Source organism: Stylophora pistillata, chromosome 6 (genome assembly GCF_964205215.1).
Source record: "Stylophora pistillata chromosome 6, jaStyPist1.2, whole genome shotgun sequence".
NCBI classification, from domain to species: domain Eukaryota; kingdom Metazoa; phylum Cnidaria; class Anthozoa; order Scleractinia; family Pocilloporidae; genus Stylophora; species Stylophora pistillata.
This window is the reverse complement of record NC_142524.1, coordinates 11,819,575-11,839,122: the sequence shown is the minus strand read 5'-3', so window position 1 is coordinate 11,839,122 and position 19,548 is coordinate 11,819,575. Positions and strand designations below refer to the sequence as shown.

The 19,548-nt window shown below is 35.1% G+C and overlaps 2 protein-coding genes across 2 annotated transcripts in view; one reads left to right on the top strand and one right to left on the bottom strand.

Annotated features, from left to right (window-relative positions):
* Positions 1–499: 499 nt before the first annotated feature.
* On the top strand, positions 500–6,122 carry LOC111339625 (enhancer of rudimentary homolog). Its single transcript, XM_022946314.2, has 4 exons — positions 500–625; positions 2,056–2,143; positions 4,491–4,611; positions 5,652–6,122. The coding sequence occupies exons 1-4, from the start codon at positions 515–517 to the stop codon at positions 5,746–5,748; spliced, it is 417 nt and encodes a 138-aa protein (XP_022802049.2). The 5' UTR covers positions 500–514; the 3' UTR covers positions 5,749–6,122.
* A 1,822-nt stretch (positions 6,123–7,944) lies between these two features.
* The window catches only part of LOC111339620 (phospholipase B1, membrane-associated), a 13,515-nt gene continuing 1,911 nt past the window's right edge, over positions 7,945–19,548 (bottom strand). The window contains exons 2-17 of the mRNA XM_022946308.2: positions 18,086–18,457; positions 16,504–16,631; positions 16,219–16,279; positions 14,729–14,787; positions 14,545–14,612; positions 14,006–14,049; positions 13,516–13,627; positions 12,827–12,878; positions 12,614–12,694; positions 12,034–12,099; positions 11,757–11,854; positions 11,301–11,373; positions 10,482–10,580; positions 9,969–10,064; positions 9,382–9,447; positions 7,945–8,744 (exon numbers count right to left, since the gene is read on the bottom strand). Coding sequence (XP_022802043.2) covers positions 8,493–8,744; positions 9,382–9,447; positions 9,969–10,064; positions 10,482–10,580; positions 11,301–11,373; positions 11,757–11,854; positions 12,034–12,099; positions 12,614–12,694; positions 12,827–12,878; positions 13,516–13,627; positions 14,006–14,049; positions 14,545–14,612; positions 14,729–14,787; positions 16,219–16,279; positions 16,504–16,631; positions 18,086–18,457 — 1,727 coding nt within the window. The 3' untranslated portion in view covers positions 7,945–8,492. The remainder of the gene's footprint in view (positions 8,745–9,381; positions 9,448–9,968; positions 10,065–10,481; positions 10,581–11,300; positions 11,374–11,756; positions 11,855–12,033; positions 12,100–12,613; positions 12,695–12,826; positions 12,879–13,515; positions 13,628–14,005; positions 14,050–14,544; positions 14,613–14,728; positions 14,788–16,218; positions 16,280–16,503; positions 16,632–18,085; positions 18,458–19,548) is intronic.

The window sequence follows — 19,548 nt, the reverse complement described above, 5'->3', positions numbered from 1 at the left end:
AACCGGTTACTGACAGATTTTCTCGCATCGCGTTAACGACGAATTGGGTTGAAGTATGGCTGACAATTTAAATTATTTTTCTGACGACGAAGAGTCGGAATGGCTGACGAATATTCATCCAAGTTTATTAGATAAATCGAACTAAGAAATGCAGTTAGACGACAGTGAAATTTCATCATTTGTTGAAGAAAATAGAAACAGCAACATGACATTGTGCCAATTCCGTTCCGCTTCGCATACTTCTGTCACGCACTCCCCGTAAATAAATATCCGCGAAATTCGGCCGCACTGAAATAACAATTTAAGGTGTTGGATAATAAATAACTTATTAGACGTTTTGGTATGTCGTATCGCTGAGTATTTTTATTCGTTATATGTATTTTTTAAACGGCCAACTCGTAAAAATACTCAGCGATGCTACACATAAATTATACTTCTTTTATTCTTTCGAAGTGTTTGATTGGTTACCTTTCTGGAACCAGTCCCCATGTGTTTCCAGAGGGATTCTCCTTATATGGATACTCGACCCAATCGCGAATGCCCGAAAGCAAAAGAAGAGTCTCTCGGCTTTCACGTGGTCATCTGTGTATTTTCACCGATTTCAAACGTTCTTTTTGCCAACATGGTAAGTCTAGAGTAGTTTCATCTACTCTCAGTGTTCAACCTGCACTGATGTACCTGCAGATAGGTGGACATGGAATGTGTTTCGCAGTGCAGGGCTGAGATGATCAGCCTCGGTGAATTGTTTACATGATTATGTATTTTTTGTTGAGGCGACTCTTTCTTTGAACCTATCTTTTTTTTTTCTGTTTTCTCATATTTTAGAGCAGTGAGTTCACGATTCTCGCATGTGGTAGAAATCCATTTCTCATCGATCAATACCCCTACTATCATTAAGAGAAAGCGTAGCCTGGACTAAGCGAATAATCCGTTGAATTTGAAATTATGTTGCCGACATGTAGTTAAGATTCACAAACTCAAAGGTCTCTGTAATGCATTTAAAAACTGCCAAAGATTCTGAGTTTGAAAGATCGTATAGTTTACACGGCTTTTGGGATTTGCAGTAGCTGGAGAAAAATTATGGTTCTGTATCTTTTTCTCGGAAGAAGAGTGAAACTTCACCTGTGATAATCGGAAGCGTTCACAACAGAGTCCTCCACTTCCGGAACTTGGAACTTATCAAGTTTTGTTTGTTTTTACCGCCAACACTGGCCAGAAATAGTGATAGATACCCCATCCTTCGTATGGTGATATTAATAATGATTTAGCAAGGTGGGGGGCTTGAATCCAGGACATCTTATAATATCTTGTTCTAATCCCCCTTTCTTTGAGGGAAACTATGGCACAAAGAACTTTAACTGTTTTCTTAGTGATGATTTACACTTCAAGATCACATTAGAAGAAAATGTTGTCTCTAACACATAAGTTTCAATGGAAATGAAATGATAAGCTGAATTGCTCACATTTTAATTAGTTCTTTTGGAGCACAGACACAGAGATGACATCACCATTAACAGCTTTTATTATATGGTTGTGTCTCACAAGGACTGGGAACTACCGAATTCACGAATTTTTTTTAGCTGAAATCAATATTGAAAGCGGTCTAGATTTTCCCATCTAGACCGGCATCAAGACCAGTCTAGAAAAAAGGTACAAAGAATATAAAAAACCGAACTAGGTCGGTCTGTATGGGAAAATCTTGACCTTGGTCGCTGGTATAGACCTCTGTACTGGTGACCTCAGTCAAGATTCTCCCATGCAGACCTCCCACTCGGTTAATAAGAACTAAGTATTGTAAAACAAATAGATTTTATGTTGGTGTGTGCCTGTGCAGTAATGGATCACAGAAGATGTGAAAATGTGGTTAGAGTATTAGTAACAAATTCAGCTGCCGCACTTTTGCCACTTTGTTCTTATCAAATTTTGATGTCATCTGTGATCTACATAACAACAGACACATGGCGATATGAAATCTATATTTTAATTGAAAGAGCTCATGGAAACCCTTATTGTTACACAAAGGAAAACTTTAAGAATGTATTCTTCTCTTTGTAGAGTCACACCATTCTTCTGATCCAACCCAGTGCAAAGCCAGAATCCAGGACATACTCTGATTATGAAACTAAAGATGAGTGCATGGAAGGTAAGATATGATATTAAATTGGATTTTAGCTGTGGATTTTCCTCCCCTGTTTTCTGAGTCAAATGGGATTTTTTTGGTGTTGGTTTTGGTGGAGGGAGGAAAACAGACCTGGGAGCGAAGAAGGAAGGAAATCAAACCAAACTTAACCCTCAAGTGATCCCAGGTGCAGGAATCAAAGCCAGGCCTCAGAGGCAAGAGTGTTTCCGCAATTGCACAGCGTCATCCCCTATATATGTGGCTAAATCTCAAGTTTCAATAAACTGTATCCTACCAAATTATGAAGCAAATCAGTAAGTGGAGTTACTGTTAGCTACTTCTTGAGTTAAACAATTCTCCAACTTAACATTACTGAGTAATATTGTAATATTTTGAAGAAACTCTTCAGAAGACAATTTTGCAACTGAGAGTTTTTGACTATTACTTTTGGTGAGAATGCCCTTGTTTCATCGGGCAGATTTTGCACAGGTTATGTTAAAGATAGAAAGTTCATTTTTTAAGCTAATTATAGTGCTTTTCAAATGTCTTGGTAGCAGAAGGGGAAAAGTGCCTTAGGCAGTGTATAGTTTTAACATTATTTCAAGATCAAAGAGCTGTGTAACACACATACCATATTTACCCATGTATAAGTGGACCTTTTATGACCGAAAAATCACCCTCGACTCTTACATGGGTCATATACAAAGACCTGACACAAGCAATCCAAGAAATTAGCATAACAATTGCCTGAAGTCTGTTAGGAAAACCGAGTTTACAAAACCAGCTCTACTTGTGTTTGAGTTTCATCAGTTTTCAGAGTGTTCTTTGTCAACTAAAAAGTTTGAAATAATAAATTTTATGTGGCTTAAACAGAAACCTACTGGAGCTGATTTCTATTGTATCTTCTGATCTGTAGAGCAGGCATTTTTCTTACAGCTTTGCTGCTGTTTACGGTGCTGAACTCTTGTTTTCATTGAATGATTACAGTAGCTTAGTGACCTGGCAAATGCTCCTTGGTGTTCCTTCGGTCTACCAAACCTCCTTTCAAACTCAACATCAAGATGAATGTTGTTTAAATGCGTGAAGATTTCATTTTCAAAGCAATATGAAAAATGTGGTAAATTACTTCTCCAGTAAACTGAAGTGTTTGTACATGCTTAAATTGTGGTGATGTAAACAAGTGCTACTAAACTTCACAGCATACGGTTACATTTTGCTCTGCAGTTTTTTTTTAATTCACTGTGTTTTCAATACATTCTCAGAAATAAGATATCAACAATTAGGAAATTTCTATTTGGTTTGAATTTTTCTTTAACAAGAAATGATGAAAAATCTGATTTTGACCTTGAAAATGGGGGGGGGGGGTGTCCTTATACACGAGTTCGACTTAAACACAGATAAATACGGTACTTGTATCAAGCGACACCTAAAAAAACTAAAGGAAAAAAGTCCTCGAAAGTTATTAAGTTTAAAGGACTGAAACAATTAGCAATCTCCAGAGTGTGAGTAAACCTTTGACTCTCAGAAAAGTTCAATATATAACTTCCACTTACAATATTAGTAAACAGGTAAGGGAATAGACAATTTTATCTGCTTGATTGTCTTATCTTGATGAAACCCCAGATCCTCTCCACTAATTTACAAAGAAATATATACAGGGCTCGACACTAATGGTAGCCCACTAACCACAGACTAGTAGAAATTCAGTTTTGGCCACTGGTTTTCAATTTCCACTAGCCAGTTTGTATAGATAATCACACGATTTCGAGTGCAATTTGGAATAAATAAGCACGAGTAATTTTTTCAAAGACTAACAAAATTGCATGAGCCCGTAGGGCGAGTACAATTTGTGGTCTTTGAAAAAAATTACAAGTGCTTATTTATTCCAAATCGCACAAGAAAATCATGTGATTATCTATTAATAATATACATGAAAAAATATGAGGTAGCTTGTCATAACTACACAGAAGAAAAGCGTGCGCATCATGTGCAAAAATGATTTATTCAAACCCTGCAAGTGACCTTGACATTGACCAATCAGAATGTTTGGTTTGTTTCTATCTTTGCATTGAATTAACCCTCTTCTGCACTGAATTAACTCTCTTCTGCACTGAATTAACTGAAAACTGCATTCATCTTGACCAATCAGAACTGAGAAATTTTTTCATGTATATTATTAGGCTAGTAAACACTGAAATTGTCGTAACATCTTAAAACATACAAGATGTCACAAGCCACTTGGCTAGTAAGTTGAAAAATTAGTGTTGAGCCCTGAGATAGCCACTAGATGGGAGAGTTACAAATAAAACTTGTCTTGATTAAAAAAATAGAGCAGAATCTCTTACTATATTCTATTAAATGTGTCTTTCAGGAGTCTGCAAGATATTTGAAGAGTACCTTAAAAAGTCCAACCCAAGCACGCCATCAATCACATATGACATCAGCCAACTGTTCGATTATATCGACAACCTGACGGACCTGTCTTGTTTGGTGTACCATTCTAAAAGAAGCTCCTTAACAAAATTACTGTAACCTAGATTTGTAGACTGTGGTTAACAGTAGTTCTGCAGCTGGATAATTTGGTTGGGTACTTGCAGTTGGCAGTGTTGCCAAGTAGCTAGGGTGCTGGACTTGTAATCTGGTGATCCCAGGTGCAAGCCCTCCACTCTGTTACTCAATGGATTTGTTCTTGGTTACCCCAACTTCAACCCTTTGGCTGCATCTTATATCATAGCCAACTGATCTGCCTTGGATCAGTTGAGATTATCAAGCTTTTTATTTAGTTATGAAGTTTATTTACAATTTGTTTGTATTGGCCCTGAAAAGCCTTATTGGGGGAGTTCAATTGATGTGTTTTTATCAAAACTTGACCAGAAAATTAGATGATCAGGTTTCTACCCAGACCAATCTTATGGTCATTTGAAAATTTTTCAATTTTGATATACTATAGCAGGGCTCCACACTAACTTTTCAACTTACTAGCAAAGTGGCTAGTGACAACGTAGATGTTACAGCAATTTCAGTTTGTTTACTAGCCAAAATCATTTGTCAAAACTGAATTTCTACTAGTGTGTGGCTAGTTGGCTACTGTCAGTGATGAGCCCTGTTGTAGGGGAGGGTATAAATGGATGTTTGTAGTCCTTCATGGAAACTTCAGTTGGGGAATTGCTAAGAGATGGCCTTTGACAGAAGGGCTGTGCTCTCACAGCACTTGCCTACTCTAGACAATTAACACTTGACATACTACAGCCTGCACAACTTTGCTTTTATGAAAAAATAGTGACTTATCAGGAGAAGTTTGGATAATGTTTTAAATTTATAAATCTATGGGACCTAGAACTTTAGAGATGTTTTCACAATTTGAACTTCCTTCTCCTGTTTTCCACAATAGGAAAGCTTTTGTGCAGAATCAACCTGGTGAACTCACTATAGGGAATAGTGAGTTTACCTTCTGTGAAATTCTTTTGTTCAAATTTTAGTTAGATTTAGATGACTTTTTGCGGTTTGTTTGTTCCCTTCTCTCTCTCAACAGACAGCACCCAAAGCAGACATCTTTGTATGAACCACACAACAAGGAATGGATTAAAGAAAACATTTATATCATGTTAAGAAAGCAAGCTGGCAAATGACAGGTCTTTGTGAAGATCAGCACTCTTTTGTTTCCCCTTATTTTTATTGTAATACAACTCTGGATTGTGTGACAACCCATGGGCTGAATGTGTAGGTGGAATGCCAACATGCTGTGACTTCCGTGGATGTCTTGTTCTTCTTGCACATGTAGGGGAAATATTTTCTGTGAAGTGTGTGTAAACACCTTTTCTGGAGAAAGACTTTTCCCTGGGACACTTTCACTTTTATAGCAAGATTAATTACATTTCAAGAAGCTCTTTTCCTTTCACCTTTTTCTTGTAATCTTTTTCTAGCAATATCATCCACTTCAATAAAGTTTTGTGTATTTGAAAAACAAAACTATTAAAGTTTGTGCTGCAATGTTTTTTTTTTTTATTTGGCCCATTTGAGTATTGGAAGTATGTTTTCAGGACCTGCCTGTAATACTAATATGAGGCCGAAACTCTTTACATGACAAGGCAAAGAAGTGTTCATTAATACCCCATACTTTTCTGTAAGGTTAACATGGGAAAACAAAGTCTTGTTAGTAGCATTCTTATGGTCAATTAAAATAAATAAACATTAAAAAAATATGTACTGTTATATTAGACAAAGAAAACAAAACAACACTTGGTATTCATCTAACATGTGGAAAGACAAAGTGAAAAATATAAACCATTCACTCAATGAACTGCCAAAAATTTTAATCCACATCTTGCAAAAAAGCTTTTAACAGTCCAAGAAAAAATTTGAAATACCTCCAAAAATTGGCAATTCTTTTTCTAACTGCACAGCTAAAGTGTGCCTTTTTATGGCAAGGTTATCCTTAGAGGTCAGGTAATGAACTTTTTTTTTTCTGCTTTTGATTGGACTGATAATCTCTAATTTTAATAGTTAACAACTACTCACTAAAGAGGAGCCGGCTAGTGGTGAACATCCACCGAACCATGAAGCGGCTACTTGATTAATATCCACCCCTAGCCTCCAACATTGAAAATAAAGCATAAAAAAAGATGATTTTAACTAATTTATTGATATTTACCTATATTTTCGGGCACAAAACCTGCATGTTGTTCGGAGGTGAAGGGCAAGAGAACTTGGAATTCAAATGGCTAACAAGAGTGCCCCACAACACTATGCACTGTTTTAGTACACACTAATAAAGTAAATATATCTTATTAAACATTTTGTTGCAAAGTATGGGTTATTATTATCCAAAACAGTGCATTGCATAGTACAAATAACACGCAAGATGAGTACAAATATCACACGATATCTAGAAGTATTGGTGAAATTCACCCACACTGAAATAACAGTTTGGTGTGTTCAATAATAAATCTCTTGTTAGACATTTTGTTGTGTGGTATCATTAAGTATTTTTACTTGTTGTTTGTATTTTGACAAGTCCGCAAAAATACTCAGCAATACTACACAACAAAACGTCTAACAAGATATATGTATTTTTACAAACAACATATAAACATACTCAGCAATACTACACAACAGAAAGTTTAATAATAGATTTATTATCCAACATGCCAAGTTGTTACTTCAGTGCAGGTCAATTTCCCAGATATTTACAGTTCTCTGGGGTACAAACATCACACAACATTTATACTCGATTTGTGCCTTATTGGTATTCTACTTTGTGCAGTTGGATAATATTATTACATGACTCGGTCAGTCAGAGAGCCAATAACTAACATCAACCAATCAAAATCTCTATTGCCCGTCAATATTCTCTCAGTATTGGACTGGGCACTGTCCCAAATGGTCCTGAATGGTACCGTACTAATGTGTCCCTTTGAACTTCAGTCGTATGATAAATCTCTTATTAACCAAGCTTGCTCGGGACCATACTGGAACAATATCGCCCTCTGTCTTTTTTGTATGGACCTCGCTGCACTCGGTCCGTACTGTCAAGACCTTAGGCCAATATTCTCCCAGTACAGCCCTCGTGCTTGGTTAATAAGATATATAGATATATTCAATATTGAAGGCTGTGATGGGTATGTACATCTACAGGATTGTTACGTATGTTTGAATAATTATGTTGTCTCGGGATGAAAAGTGTCGGAGATACTGTGCTCTTTTACCTCTGAAGTGTATGAAACAAAAACTGTGGTGTATTCCCAGGAGTAAGCACAAAACTACTAGTTTCCAATCATTATGAATGAACTTCTATTTCATTATTAACAAGAGCTAGATGTAGCATGTAAATCTTCATCATAATAAATTTTAATTATTTAGTTAAGAATTCTACAATGAAGTATTTACAATCAAATACCTGTTTTTACCAATAAATTATTTTGCCTACAAAGTCTTTTCCAATTAGCCAATCTTAACACCATGATCCCAGAACATGGGTCACCTTATACCAGTGTAAGTGACTTGCCATAGACTGTAAGTTCACTTGTCAAGAGTAACTTTCTAGTCATCATCATGACCAAAGTGGTTGCAGCCCGAAGGACTGATAATCACCTAAACTGGTGAACTGTGGTGCTCAATAGCAAGTCTTTTTTTTTTTCGCCTTTTAACTCCCAGAAGTGATTAACATCATGATGTAACTTCTTATAATAAATTATAGCCCTACATCATCAAGCAAACAGGTAGTGAGAATACTCAAACTTATCAATTTGTGAGGAAGAGGTTGATATCTTGATTTAACACCAAACTCTCCGTACTAATTCACAGGGAAAAGTGTAACAGCTAAAGGGGAGAATTAACAATCAGATCTTGGGAGTAAAAGGGTCAAAGAAAAAGCTCATATTCTTGGTTTGTGAGGTCCAGAGGCAAACAGCAATCGAGATGCCTCTGGTCTCCGCCTTGATTTTTGTCCTCTCCACACCATCACAACAACAATAACTACAACAGCTGTGAGGGACACAGCCACAGCCACAGCAGCAGCAGGTGGAAAGTCACCAGAAGATAAGTCATCATCATCATCATTATCATCATCAGCAAAAGTAGTTGTGACTGTTTTACTGTTCACTTTGGTGTACAAAAATGGCTTATCCTAAAAGTGGCGAAAATCACTCTCAGTCAACTGTAAATGCTAAGATGCCATTAATGATATTCAATTTTTTAGTTATCTCATGGGTCAACAATATTTTGAATTGTAGGCATTGGTCCCTGTTAATGAGGATAATTAAACATATGACAAGCTGAATTGCACTTTTAATCTGATTGGTTCTTGCTCAGGACAGTAGCATAGATGGCATCACTATTAACAACATGCCCTTTTATCATTAATAAAACAATTAGATTCTTTGTTTCCATGGGTATGTACAATAATAGATCACAGATAACATCATAATGCAGTAAGAATGTCAGTGACATGGTTGAACCTAATGTACCACTCTTTTGCTTTTATCTCATTTTGGCATCATCTGTGATCTACAATAATTATTCCTGAGACATACAAATACATGGAGTCTATTTGTTAACTGGGTACATGCTGGTAGGCTTCTTTAGGTTGAACCACAAAGTTTACATGATCATACATATACTTTTGAAAAGTTTGACATGGACTGTGTACAGCTGCAGGATGCTTCTCACAATCCAATGTACTTTTTCAGTCCAAAAGGAGCTATTTTCTCTTGAAGTTCCCTACCTCCAACATGAACCCACAAGAATATTTAAACATCGCATACCTTAGATGGACATTTCAAAGTTTCCTGGTCTCCCCACTGCTTTGTCTTAGATCCAAATGGTTCTAACTACAATCAGTATTTCAAAAGTTATTATTTCCATATGTTGTAAAATACATTTAATTTGTTTAATTCATACTGAAAATTTTTTTGTCAAGTGTCAGCCAACATCCATCTCCAAACAGAATTAATCTTGTGGTCAAAATTAAAAAATACAACTTTCAATGGCCTTGTCTGCAACTTTATCTAATAGTATTTTTTTAATTACATGTTAATCAATATACAATTAGCTATTTTTGCTCCAGGTGTCTTATTAATCTACGATTGTATGTTTTTAATTATTTCAGTGTTCCTTCAAAACTATATTGACCCTTTTTTTTTTTTAATTATTACTTCCCACGCCCCCACATTCAAATACATCTACAGACTTTCCAGGCCTGGAAAAGAAAGTTCCCACAACTCAGCAGGTCAAGGGTTTAGTTCCAGGGCCTATAAAACCCTCTCAATACTAAAAATCTAGAGGATCCATCTATGAATATCTATCTGCATTATACATATACTGTATCATCAATTTATAATGACCAACCTACCATATTGTTCCACAAAGCCAATGCTGCTGCAGCGTGACCTTGAACAGAGAAGTGCAAGCAGTCCACACCAAAAAAAGATTTCACTAAATCACCATCCTGTGGAAAGAAAATACAGCTCCACAGTGTATGAGTTGTCTACAATGTTAATACCAGCAACATTGCTACTAATAAATTGGGCAGCAAGCTGAAATTTTAAGAGAAACCACTCAAACTCAGAAAGCATTCAATATTGAATCATTGTAAGTGAGTTATCTCAGAAGTGCTGATGGTGCTTTACAGAGTGAACACCTGCAAAAAACCAGACATTGATTGCTGCTTTTTCTTGACAGTGAATTTTGCTGGCAGCTGGTGCTTATAGACATGACAAACCTGTACTGACATTTATTTACTGACATGAAAAACCCTCCATCAACTTTAACACCACAGCTGAAAGATTTCTACAGATATGTGCTGTTGGTACACTGTTCTTTACAAACAATTTTGATCTCTAACACTGGATAACAGAAAGCATACCTGATTTCTTGGCAGCACTTGGAGGGCAGGTTGAATAACCACTGCAAAGTTATCCTTTGTGTCATAAATTCCACTATTCACTAGTTCCTCCAATAATTTCTTTGTAGGGATAGATAGAAAAAATTACAGGTTAATTAATCCCAGCTTTAAGAGGATTTAATTACACAAAAAGGTTACTTTCAGCTCATTAAGTCAAGCAATCCTAACTTCTGAAGATCAATGCAAAAAATCTGTCAAAATGCATCATAAGTTATTCTAATGCATGTTCATTTGCACTCCAATTCTTTTCAGTTCAAAATATTTTCTATATTGTAATCGTTTTAATCAATAATGAAGCAGAATAGAAAACGATGATCTCAGGGACTTAACAGAATCAGAACCATCCATTTATAGCTCTTTGATTGCAACTTGTACACTTGCCTCTCCCAAAAGTTCTATTTTCATTTCTAATACATTACACATAATATATGATTAGCAAGCCAAGAACATTTAGCATCCATAAGCAGCTTTTATGTAGAGGTTACACACTTCTGAGTGATGGATAATAATTTGCCTAATTGTGTAAAATATCAATTGGTTATAGCCTGACAGGAATTACATGACTGTAACAAAGTCATGCAAATAGCTGATAGCTACAGCTGACATCCTCGTAAACTAAATCCACTTCCACCAATCTATTAAATTAAATCCAGAAGAGACCATATTATTTGCAATAATGCTTACAAACACTAGTCATTAATATTTAATTATATTTAATTACTCCTTACAAAGAAGTTAACAGAGGTGATTAAAACAAACTTTTAACTAGTATGCTACAACCTTGTCCTGTTTGACAGCCTTGGTGATTTTTGCTCTTTCTGTGGCACCCTCTCTCAAACAAGGACAAGAACTCCTGAAAAGAAAATAACCTGTTGTCTGAGTCATGGCTGTGCAATCATTTAAGATAAAATTTCTGCAAAAGGCTGATCTGATGAGAAATCAGTTGTTACCAAAATGTGCCTGAAGGAATTGCAGTTAGTCCTTCACCCTCTTTTCTGTATTTGCCCACACATAACCCCCTCCCCACCCTCCCTAGGCTATTTCTGACAGGTCAACAACTTCAGTTTAGTGTTGTGTACTGTGCAGGAACAACAAACCTTTATCAAAAATAGCCAAATGTGTCTTCCTATCTCCATGAGGCAGCATAGTTTTCATTTTTATACTAAAAAGGAGACAACACTCTGCTGAACTAAGCATTAGATACCAGGGACAAGAAAATATTTCTATGGAACCTACCATCCCAGAATTTGACATGACTTGGTATTTGCTTGATGTAACTTATAAAGAGGAGAAATATCCATGGGCGGAACCAAATTCACAAACAGCCTGGGAACCTAAGAAAAAAAAAAAAGACAAAGTCATCCAACGTTAACAGTAATGAAAATCTGAGACCAAAGTAAAAACAGTCAGAATGTTCTACAATTCCTACAAGGGATTTGTACCCTTAACATTCATTTGGAAATAGTTCATATCACGAATCTGACTTAATTTGATAACATCAAGTCAAAGTTACCTCATTTCTTAGGTAATTTAGTGTGCGCATCATATATTTTATGAAAGAAGCAGCACCAAATTTATCCTGAAATTAACCAAAAGTAGAACATGCATTAGTCATTAATTCAATACCACTTCAACCACTAACCAAACTTACAAATGAATGTATCAAATAAACTAATATCAAGGACTCAAGTACTGGTATTTAACTTCTAATCACTCAAACTCTTGCTAACATTATCATTAACTTTGTACACTTAGTCTGTTTTTACTTGTCTTCAGTAAAAGCTCAGCTTGCAGGAGTAGAAGCCTGATGTGATCCCTGGTACATATGGGAGTGGTAGTTAGACATAAAAATTAATGTGTTATTAATGTATGACTAAATAACTCTAAACAAAATATATATTTAAAATCCCAACTTAACAATTCCATTTTATTTCTAATTTATCAATTACTAGTAGCATCTATTTCACTGGGTGATAAATCACAACTGATACCATACTTTTCAAATAAATACTTAAAATATTACTTTTGGTACCACAGCAAATGGTTGATAACTTTAGCACTATGCATTTGTACATGTGCTGGGTAAATCTTACCTCATTCTTACATACTTGACAGAGGTCATCTGTTCCAATCCAAACCGTAAGAAGTTTCCAGTCATTCTTGAAGTCAATACCCTATTTTTGGTTCAAGCAACACAGAAATTTAAATCAATTTATTTACACTTTGGTGAAAAAAAAAAGTTGTTTCAGTTTCTATAATACTAACAATAATTTACAGGACCATTTTTATTATCATACTCTGATTACCTTCATAGCTTTCATTCTTGATACAAGATCTCTTGCTTGATTTTCAAGACCACTTTTAAGAGCAAAACAAACAATTGATTAAATCCTCTGGGATACCTGTACTGTCGTGATCTATTAAATAAATACAGTACTGCGTTAACTGACAGTCACTTGAAACTCACTCCCTGAATCTTGCTCCATGAGTCAAGTTTCAAGACCTTTGATTCAAGTTTGAAATGAGTTTCCAGCATCTCAAAACAAGGAAACAAAGAAATTTTTCACACATTCCCAATTAATATTTCACACAACTTGAAGCTTTTTTTCTTATTAATTTCAGCATATCAACAAAGTTGAAATCATGGTACATTGGCCACCATTACAATTATAAAAGCTGACGTTTCGAGCGTTAGCTCCGAGAAAGGGCTAATGTTCAAAACGTCAGCTTTTATAATCGTAACAGTGGCCAATTTACCATTTCAACTTTGTTGATATATTGAAATTATTTTGTTACCCCACCAACGCAGCCCCAAACAGTTTCTTTAGAAACTATCAGCCTTTATTTTTTTCTTGTTCACAGGATAAAAATCCTGGGGCACTTCTGTCAGTGCTTCTTCATGATTTACCCTCTGGATAAAAAGAAAAGGGAAATTTTTACTAATGCCAAACAAGTAAGTCAGAATAATTATACTTTCAATACATGACTACATTACCTAGCAGAAGCACCAGGAAAGGCAACATTAAGATCATCAACAAAACTATTGGCATCCTGTGACACTTTTGCAGATGCACCCTTTAAAGATGGACTGAATTGCCTGATGATATCTGTAAAAAAAGGGTTCTTTGAAATCAAACAGCCATGCAAAGTATTTATAATTATAATTAATTGATAATAAATGCTGTCATTCTGATCATTTTGATAAATTACAACACCAGTAAAATTGTTCAGAATACTGTCTCCATGTTTTACAAATGTACTTATCCATTGTATTCCTTTCAAACAGAAAATCAAAAACGTACAAAAATGTTTCAAATCACTGATTGAGGATTTACACTTAATTTGGAAAGTAATAGGGGCTGTTAGAATTTGTACTTGGCTCAGTCAACAGTTCAACAAATATGGAAATGCATTAAACATAGCACTAGCTGAAAAAGTAATTCTTAAAAGTGAGAGTGAAAGGGGAATAAAACTAGGACACTCACTTGGTACTGTTATTGTTTGATTCAGATAATTTGCTCCTCCAACGCTATCAAATGTACAATATGGAGAGTAATGGTTAGAAAAATTAACAGTAAATAAATTACATTGTCAGTAGTAAATATTCAACACATGGATATAACTGGATTTTTTGTAGTTTAATAGAGAAAATTCAGATCAGAATCAATTTTTTTCAGAATTATCATAACGTACCAGCAGAAGGAACAAAAAATCATATCAATCTATCAAAACCAGTTTTTAATAAATGAATATCAATTTAACCTGTGATTCTATTCAAACCTCTTCTTTTTACTTTGGTAGATTTTGTTGAATGCCTTAATAAGCTGGAAAAAAGCTCTTTTTGAAAACAATAAACCATACACTATGATGACATCTCTGAGTCACCCAGTTTTGCTAATACTGCCTGATTTCATGGTACTTATTTTAGCTAAAATTTCCCTGGACTGGTGTCCAAACATAATTAAAGTACAATTTACACCACCATTGATAGTAAATTTATCATGACTAGTAAAAATATTTTTACCTCCAAGAGAAATCTTTATGATCCAAGAAAAATCCATTTACTGATGTTGCTCTGGCTCCTTGGCCAACCTAATGGGAAAAAAAAAATCAAAACAGTAGTTGTCAGAGGAACATATAACTCATTGTAATTTTTGAATGAAGATTGAAAATTAAATAACACATATCTCATGAGAATAAAAACATACTGTAAACGAATCTCCCATTGCTGCAATGACCTTGAAATCTGAGGCATAAAGCTGGTGAACTAAAAGACAAAACAAAATAAACAAAGACAAATGAATATTATAATAGTCCACAATCATTACTAATAAAATTAACCTGGGTCGGGCTGTTCAAAGCTGGGTTAAGATAACCCAGGGTTAGTGTGAAATTTCATTTCAGATCAGAAAGTTTTAAAAGAAAGTTCAGTTCGACTATTTTCATCTACAATTTGATGATGGGATGCTCTCAAAAAGAATAGGGAAAATTATCCCAAAAAGGTTCTTGAATAGAGAAATAAGGAAACATGGATTAAAATTTAACCTTAGGTTTACCGTTAGTGCTAATCATCCTTCGAACAACTGGACCCTGGCCTTTAATTCCCATAAGTGACCAAGACAGAACTTCTCCTTAACTTATCAGAACAATATCAAGCAGACCAGTGATGAGAATTTAGAAAAATATAAACTAGGGGATTATTAGTTGAACCAATAGCAAAATCTCAGAACCACATGTAACATCATAAGAATTGGATGGCTGGCAGACAGTACGGAGAGTTACCATTAACAAGATGTTTGGAGTGAAAGTGTTAAGTAGCAAAACCCACATGATGTAAAGTGCATGATTTGGTTCTTAAATAACATGCTTCAATTGCAACACAACAAGTGCAATTCATCTCTTCCAAACTTACGGGCCTGAGTATTATTGACTGACTCTTTGCTTTAAGGTATTTAAAAACTTATGATATGTTGATCTGACCGTAATCGTTGCCCAACTTGAGTGTAAATAATTTGAAGAAGAGCAAACTAGAGGTAAATATTTATGGTAACTGGCCGTGCAAATTCTCCATAAACTAGTATTTCAATACTGTCTTAAGTACAAGAAAAGTGGTAAGACAAAGTCACAAATGGCTTAGGTATAAGTTCTGCATCTGTTTGTGCAGCATTCCCATTTATGTTCCTAATTACACTTTTTGTGTTTTGCATGCGCATTTTTCTTAATATTGTTTTTCGCATTCTTTCACTCGCGTTGATTTATATTCTGTTAGATTTTTTCGTATGATTTTGCTTTGTTTAATTTCATTTTGTATATTAAGTGTCTTGGTAAAATTCAGCATTAGAGTATCAGAGTCCTTGAGATCAACGTTGATCATTTTACTGTGATCTACTCCTTGTTTTTGGTCTTACATGTCCACAAAATCATACAACATTTGTGTTTTTCCTTGTCTGATTGCTTTTCCTCTGTTGTGTACATTTCTATTCCTGCTACGTACTTGTATTTTGCAATAACTAGTAATTATTTTGTTCCTTTAGCAACCATAATCGATTGAAATGTAACAAAGTTAAAGCGCGCGTTGAAACCAGTCTTGTTGGCAGTTAGAGCATCTCATTGGTTGTGAGTACTGTACTAATGTCTTGTTAGTATACTGCACCAGTCACAAAACAAAGTGTTATAAAATAATTCAGTTAATAACAACCTGTTGTTGCAGCATGCTGTGAATTCTGCACCACAGGGCAGTTTTCTTTGGTTCCAATAGGCTGTACAAGAAACAAAATTAATAATTTTAGTTATCATTAACAATGAAATAATTAACAAAGATTCAAAATATAATTTTTTAATGCCTAAAAAGTCTGGTAGTCTTATTCTAGGCTTCTCAGCATTGCAGTTTCTGTTGAATACTAGTCTTAGACTAATAATTCAAGATTAAAGCTCCAAAAATTGTTCATTACCTATAGCAAAAGCTGCTAAATGTTAAATTCACCTGTAAGAGATTTTGTTCATCTCTCCATCCACTTATCCCAGATTTATCCTTCATGTACGAGATGCAAGTATGTAGCTCAATCACATTTTCTGGGGTTTTCAAAATTTTAGCTGTCTCCGCATCAGCAACTAAAAGGCATTTATTAACAAAATAGCATTTAGATGTTACATTGTACATTTTTATTTGAAAAAAGGGACCAAATATATTTCTATAACCCCTTAACCTCTTGGAGGGATTGGCATCTAATTTCTCCTTACAGCGTCACTCCTGAATCAAACATTAAGGTCATGAGAATAGAAGAAATGATCACCAAACAGAACTTTTGACTGTTAAACAAATTCTCCTTGTCAGTACCTTAGGAAATGTATAAAGAACAGTATGGAGTTAACAGTCTCTTCTAATATTTGCATCAATTTAGATCACCACCTATTTTAGTGGATATAATTATATGTTGTGGTTTAGAATTGTACTTCAGGTAAAAATGATTCCAAACGTGTTCTTTTTCTGATTGACACTACAGTAACTGTAACTGTTATGGTGTTAAAGAGTTGAATCAATTGGGTGTTAATGAGGCAGGGTTACTAAGCACAGTCATGTAATTCCCAGTGCGGATATAAGAGGTATATGTAGCATGCATTCCTGTTTCATACATCAGTTTCTAGTTTTTCTTTTGAGAGACATTCAAGCTCTTTCAGGTCTTTCGGTCGGCCATTTTAATCCACAAGTGATTTCTTTGCATACAAATTACACAACAATAATGATCCTTCCAAAAAAAATGACAAATTTAACTTCATTCTTAAAATCATTTCAAACTACAACATGGTGATTCAACAAATCAAAAGTGAGTGTTCTAATTAATAAACTACTAGAGTATTAACCCTTTCAACCTCTCATCTAGTTTTTCCCATATGATAATAATGCGAGATGATTTCTTGAAATTATGAGGACAACAAAAATGATTACTGACCCTAAAAAGATTTGATTGTTACAGAAATTCTCCTTGTCAGTAACAAAGGAAATGTATGAAGACAAGTATGGAGAATACATTTACAAGTAGAATTATCATACTGAAGTGAGAGTGTCAAGGGTTCAGGAAGTTCAAGTTTGCAGGGCTTGACACTAACTTTTCAACTTACTAGCCAAGTGGCTGGTGACATCTTAGATGCTACAACAATTTCAGTTCGTTTACCAGTCAAACTGGCTAGTGGAAACCAAAAACCGCTAGCCAAAATTGAATTTCTACTAGTCATGGCTAGTGGGCTACTGTTAGTGTCGAGCCCTGAGTTTGGTTGGGCTTTTGATTCCATGATGGCGATTCTGAGACTCTTCATGTGTCTTGTACCAAATCTAATGTACAGTCGAGTTACTAATATTACAATGTATTTTCCCGGAAACTACAGAAAAAATCCTGAACTGTGCTAGGAAAGGCTAATTTAGTTTGACAAGTGAACTGACATTTTTCTGGTTTGGATCAGTCAAAATTCAAATTACCATGTACATGAAGGTTTAGTTCATGAAATTAGTCTGGTCTCTGAAACAAGCTTAACATTTCCACAAATTACGCACAACACATTTGTCTCACCTAAAACATCAATTGTGGCTGAAACATCACCATAGATACATGAATAACTTCCAAGGATGTCAAGTGTAATGTTTGAGAAAGAAATGGCAGTTTTGGTCATGTCATCAGACCAGTAGCGTACACTTTTGACATCCTCCACTTTGGGACCTGTTTTCTGCCACCTAACAAGTTCATCTTTCATGTCCCAATACTTTCCCTCACTTGGTAATCCAGGGTAGATTTCACAAATAAGTCTCAAGATACTTCTTGTGTGTTTCTTGTCCATAACAACTTCTGAAGTATGTACATTTTCCTGTTTTGGATCTTCCCATAAATATCCAACTTTCACAGAGGTGCTATTAGTTGTTGTTAATGAGGAAGTACAAACCAAGCCTGTTTGAAGTAACCATTGAGTACTATTACTACGCAAGTATGTGCAATATCATTGGTCAATTTAGTGTGCCATATTTCACTTTATATTATAGCACTACTGTGTCATTTTACCATATTAGGGCAATAGAACACACAAAATACGTCATGTTATTACACTATAGGACAAGGCAAAACTACAGCCTCTCTGAACTATTTAAATTTTGGTTCCTTTTTTTCCTGTTTCTTACCCTTCCCTTTAATAACAACAAACTTTAAGTGTTTCAGATGCTTTTGTTGCCATGATAACCCTTTAATGGTTTCATTGGTGTTATTATCTTTCCCGCATGCCTTACGTCATTGGCAAAAAGTTCAAATGAGGCCATAGGATGTGTATCAAAAACTAGAGGACAAAATACTAGACACTAGTGAAATAATAAATCCCCTATTCTATGGTTCAACATATGATACAAGCACACAATTTGTTTTGGCCCATTGCTTGCAATTTCTCCTTTCCTGACAAGCTTGAAAAAATATGACCCAACTCGCAAAATGTCATTGATTAAGGTATCTACGATGTACAAACCACTAAATTCAAAAGTTTGTTTGAAATCTTCCCTGTCTATTTCCATCCAGGATCCAAAAGAAAAATATCTTACTTCACGTGTTTTTCTGTATAAAGGGGGTAAGCTTTTAAAGAAACTGTGGTGCTACATCAGTGGGGTAACAAGGTAATTTGGTAATATCAACTAAGCTGAAATTGTAACTTGGCCACCGTGAAGAGTTACAAAGCTGACGTTTCGAGTTTTAGCCCTTCGTCAGAGCTCTGATGAAGGGCTAATGCTCAAAATGTCAGCTTTTAAACTCTTCACAGTGGCCAATTTACAATTTTAACTGAGTTGATATTACCAAATTACTTTGTTTTTCTGTACTTGTCTGTACCGCAAGTTACAGAACCTTGTGTTTCTCTATTCAGATTTATGGCCCATGCACTTTGCACTTGGGCAATAAATCTGAACAGAAAAAAAACTCAGTCCATAACTTACAGTACAGACTGTATGATTAAAAAAAAGTATGATAACAAATGAATTAAGATAGTTTTGTAAACTTAGGTC

Coding starts and splice junctions, on each gene's coding strand:
- LOC111339625 (XM_022946314.2), top strand. CDS start 515: ATGGATACTCGACCCAATCGCGAATGCCCGAAAGCAAAAGAAGAGTCT. Junction 626..2,055: donor ACGTTCTTTTTGCCAACATG/GTAAGTCTAGAG, acceptor TTCTCTTTGTAG/AGTCACACCATTCTTCTGAT. Junction 2,144..4,490: donor TAAAGATGAGTGCATGGAAG/GTAAGATATGAT, acceptor TGTGTCTTTCAG/GAGTCTGCAAGATATTTGAA.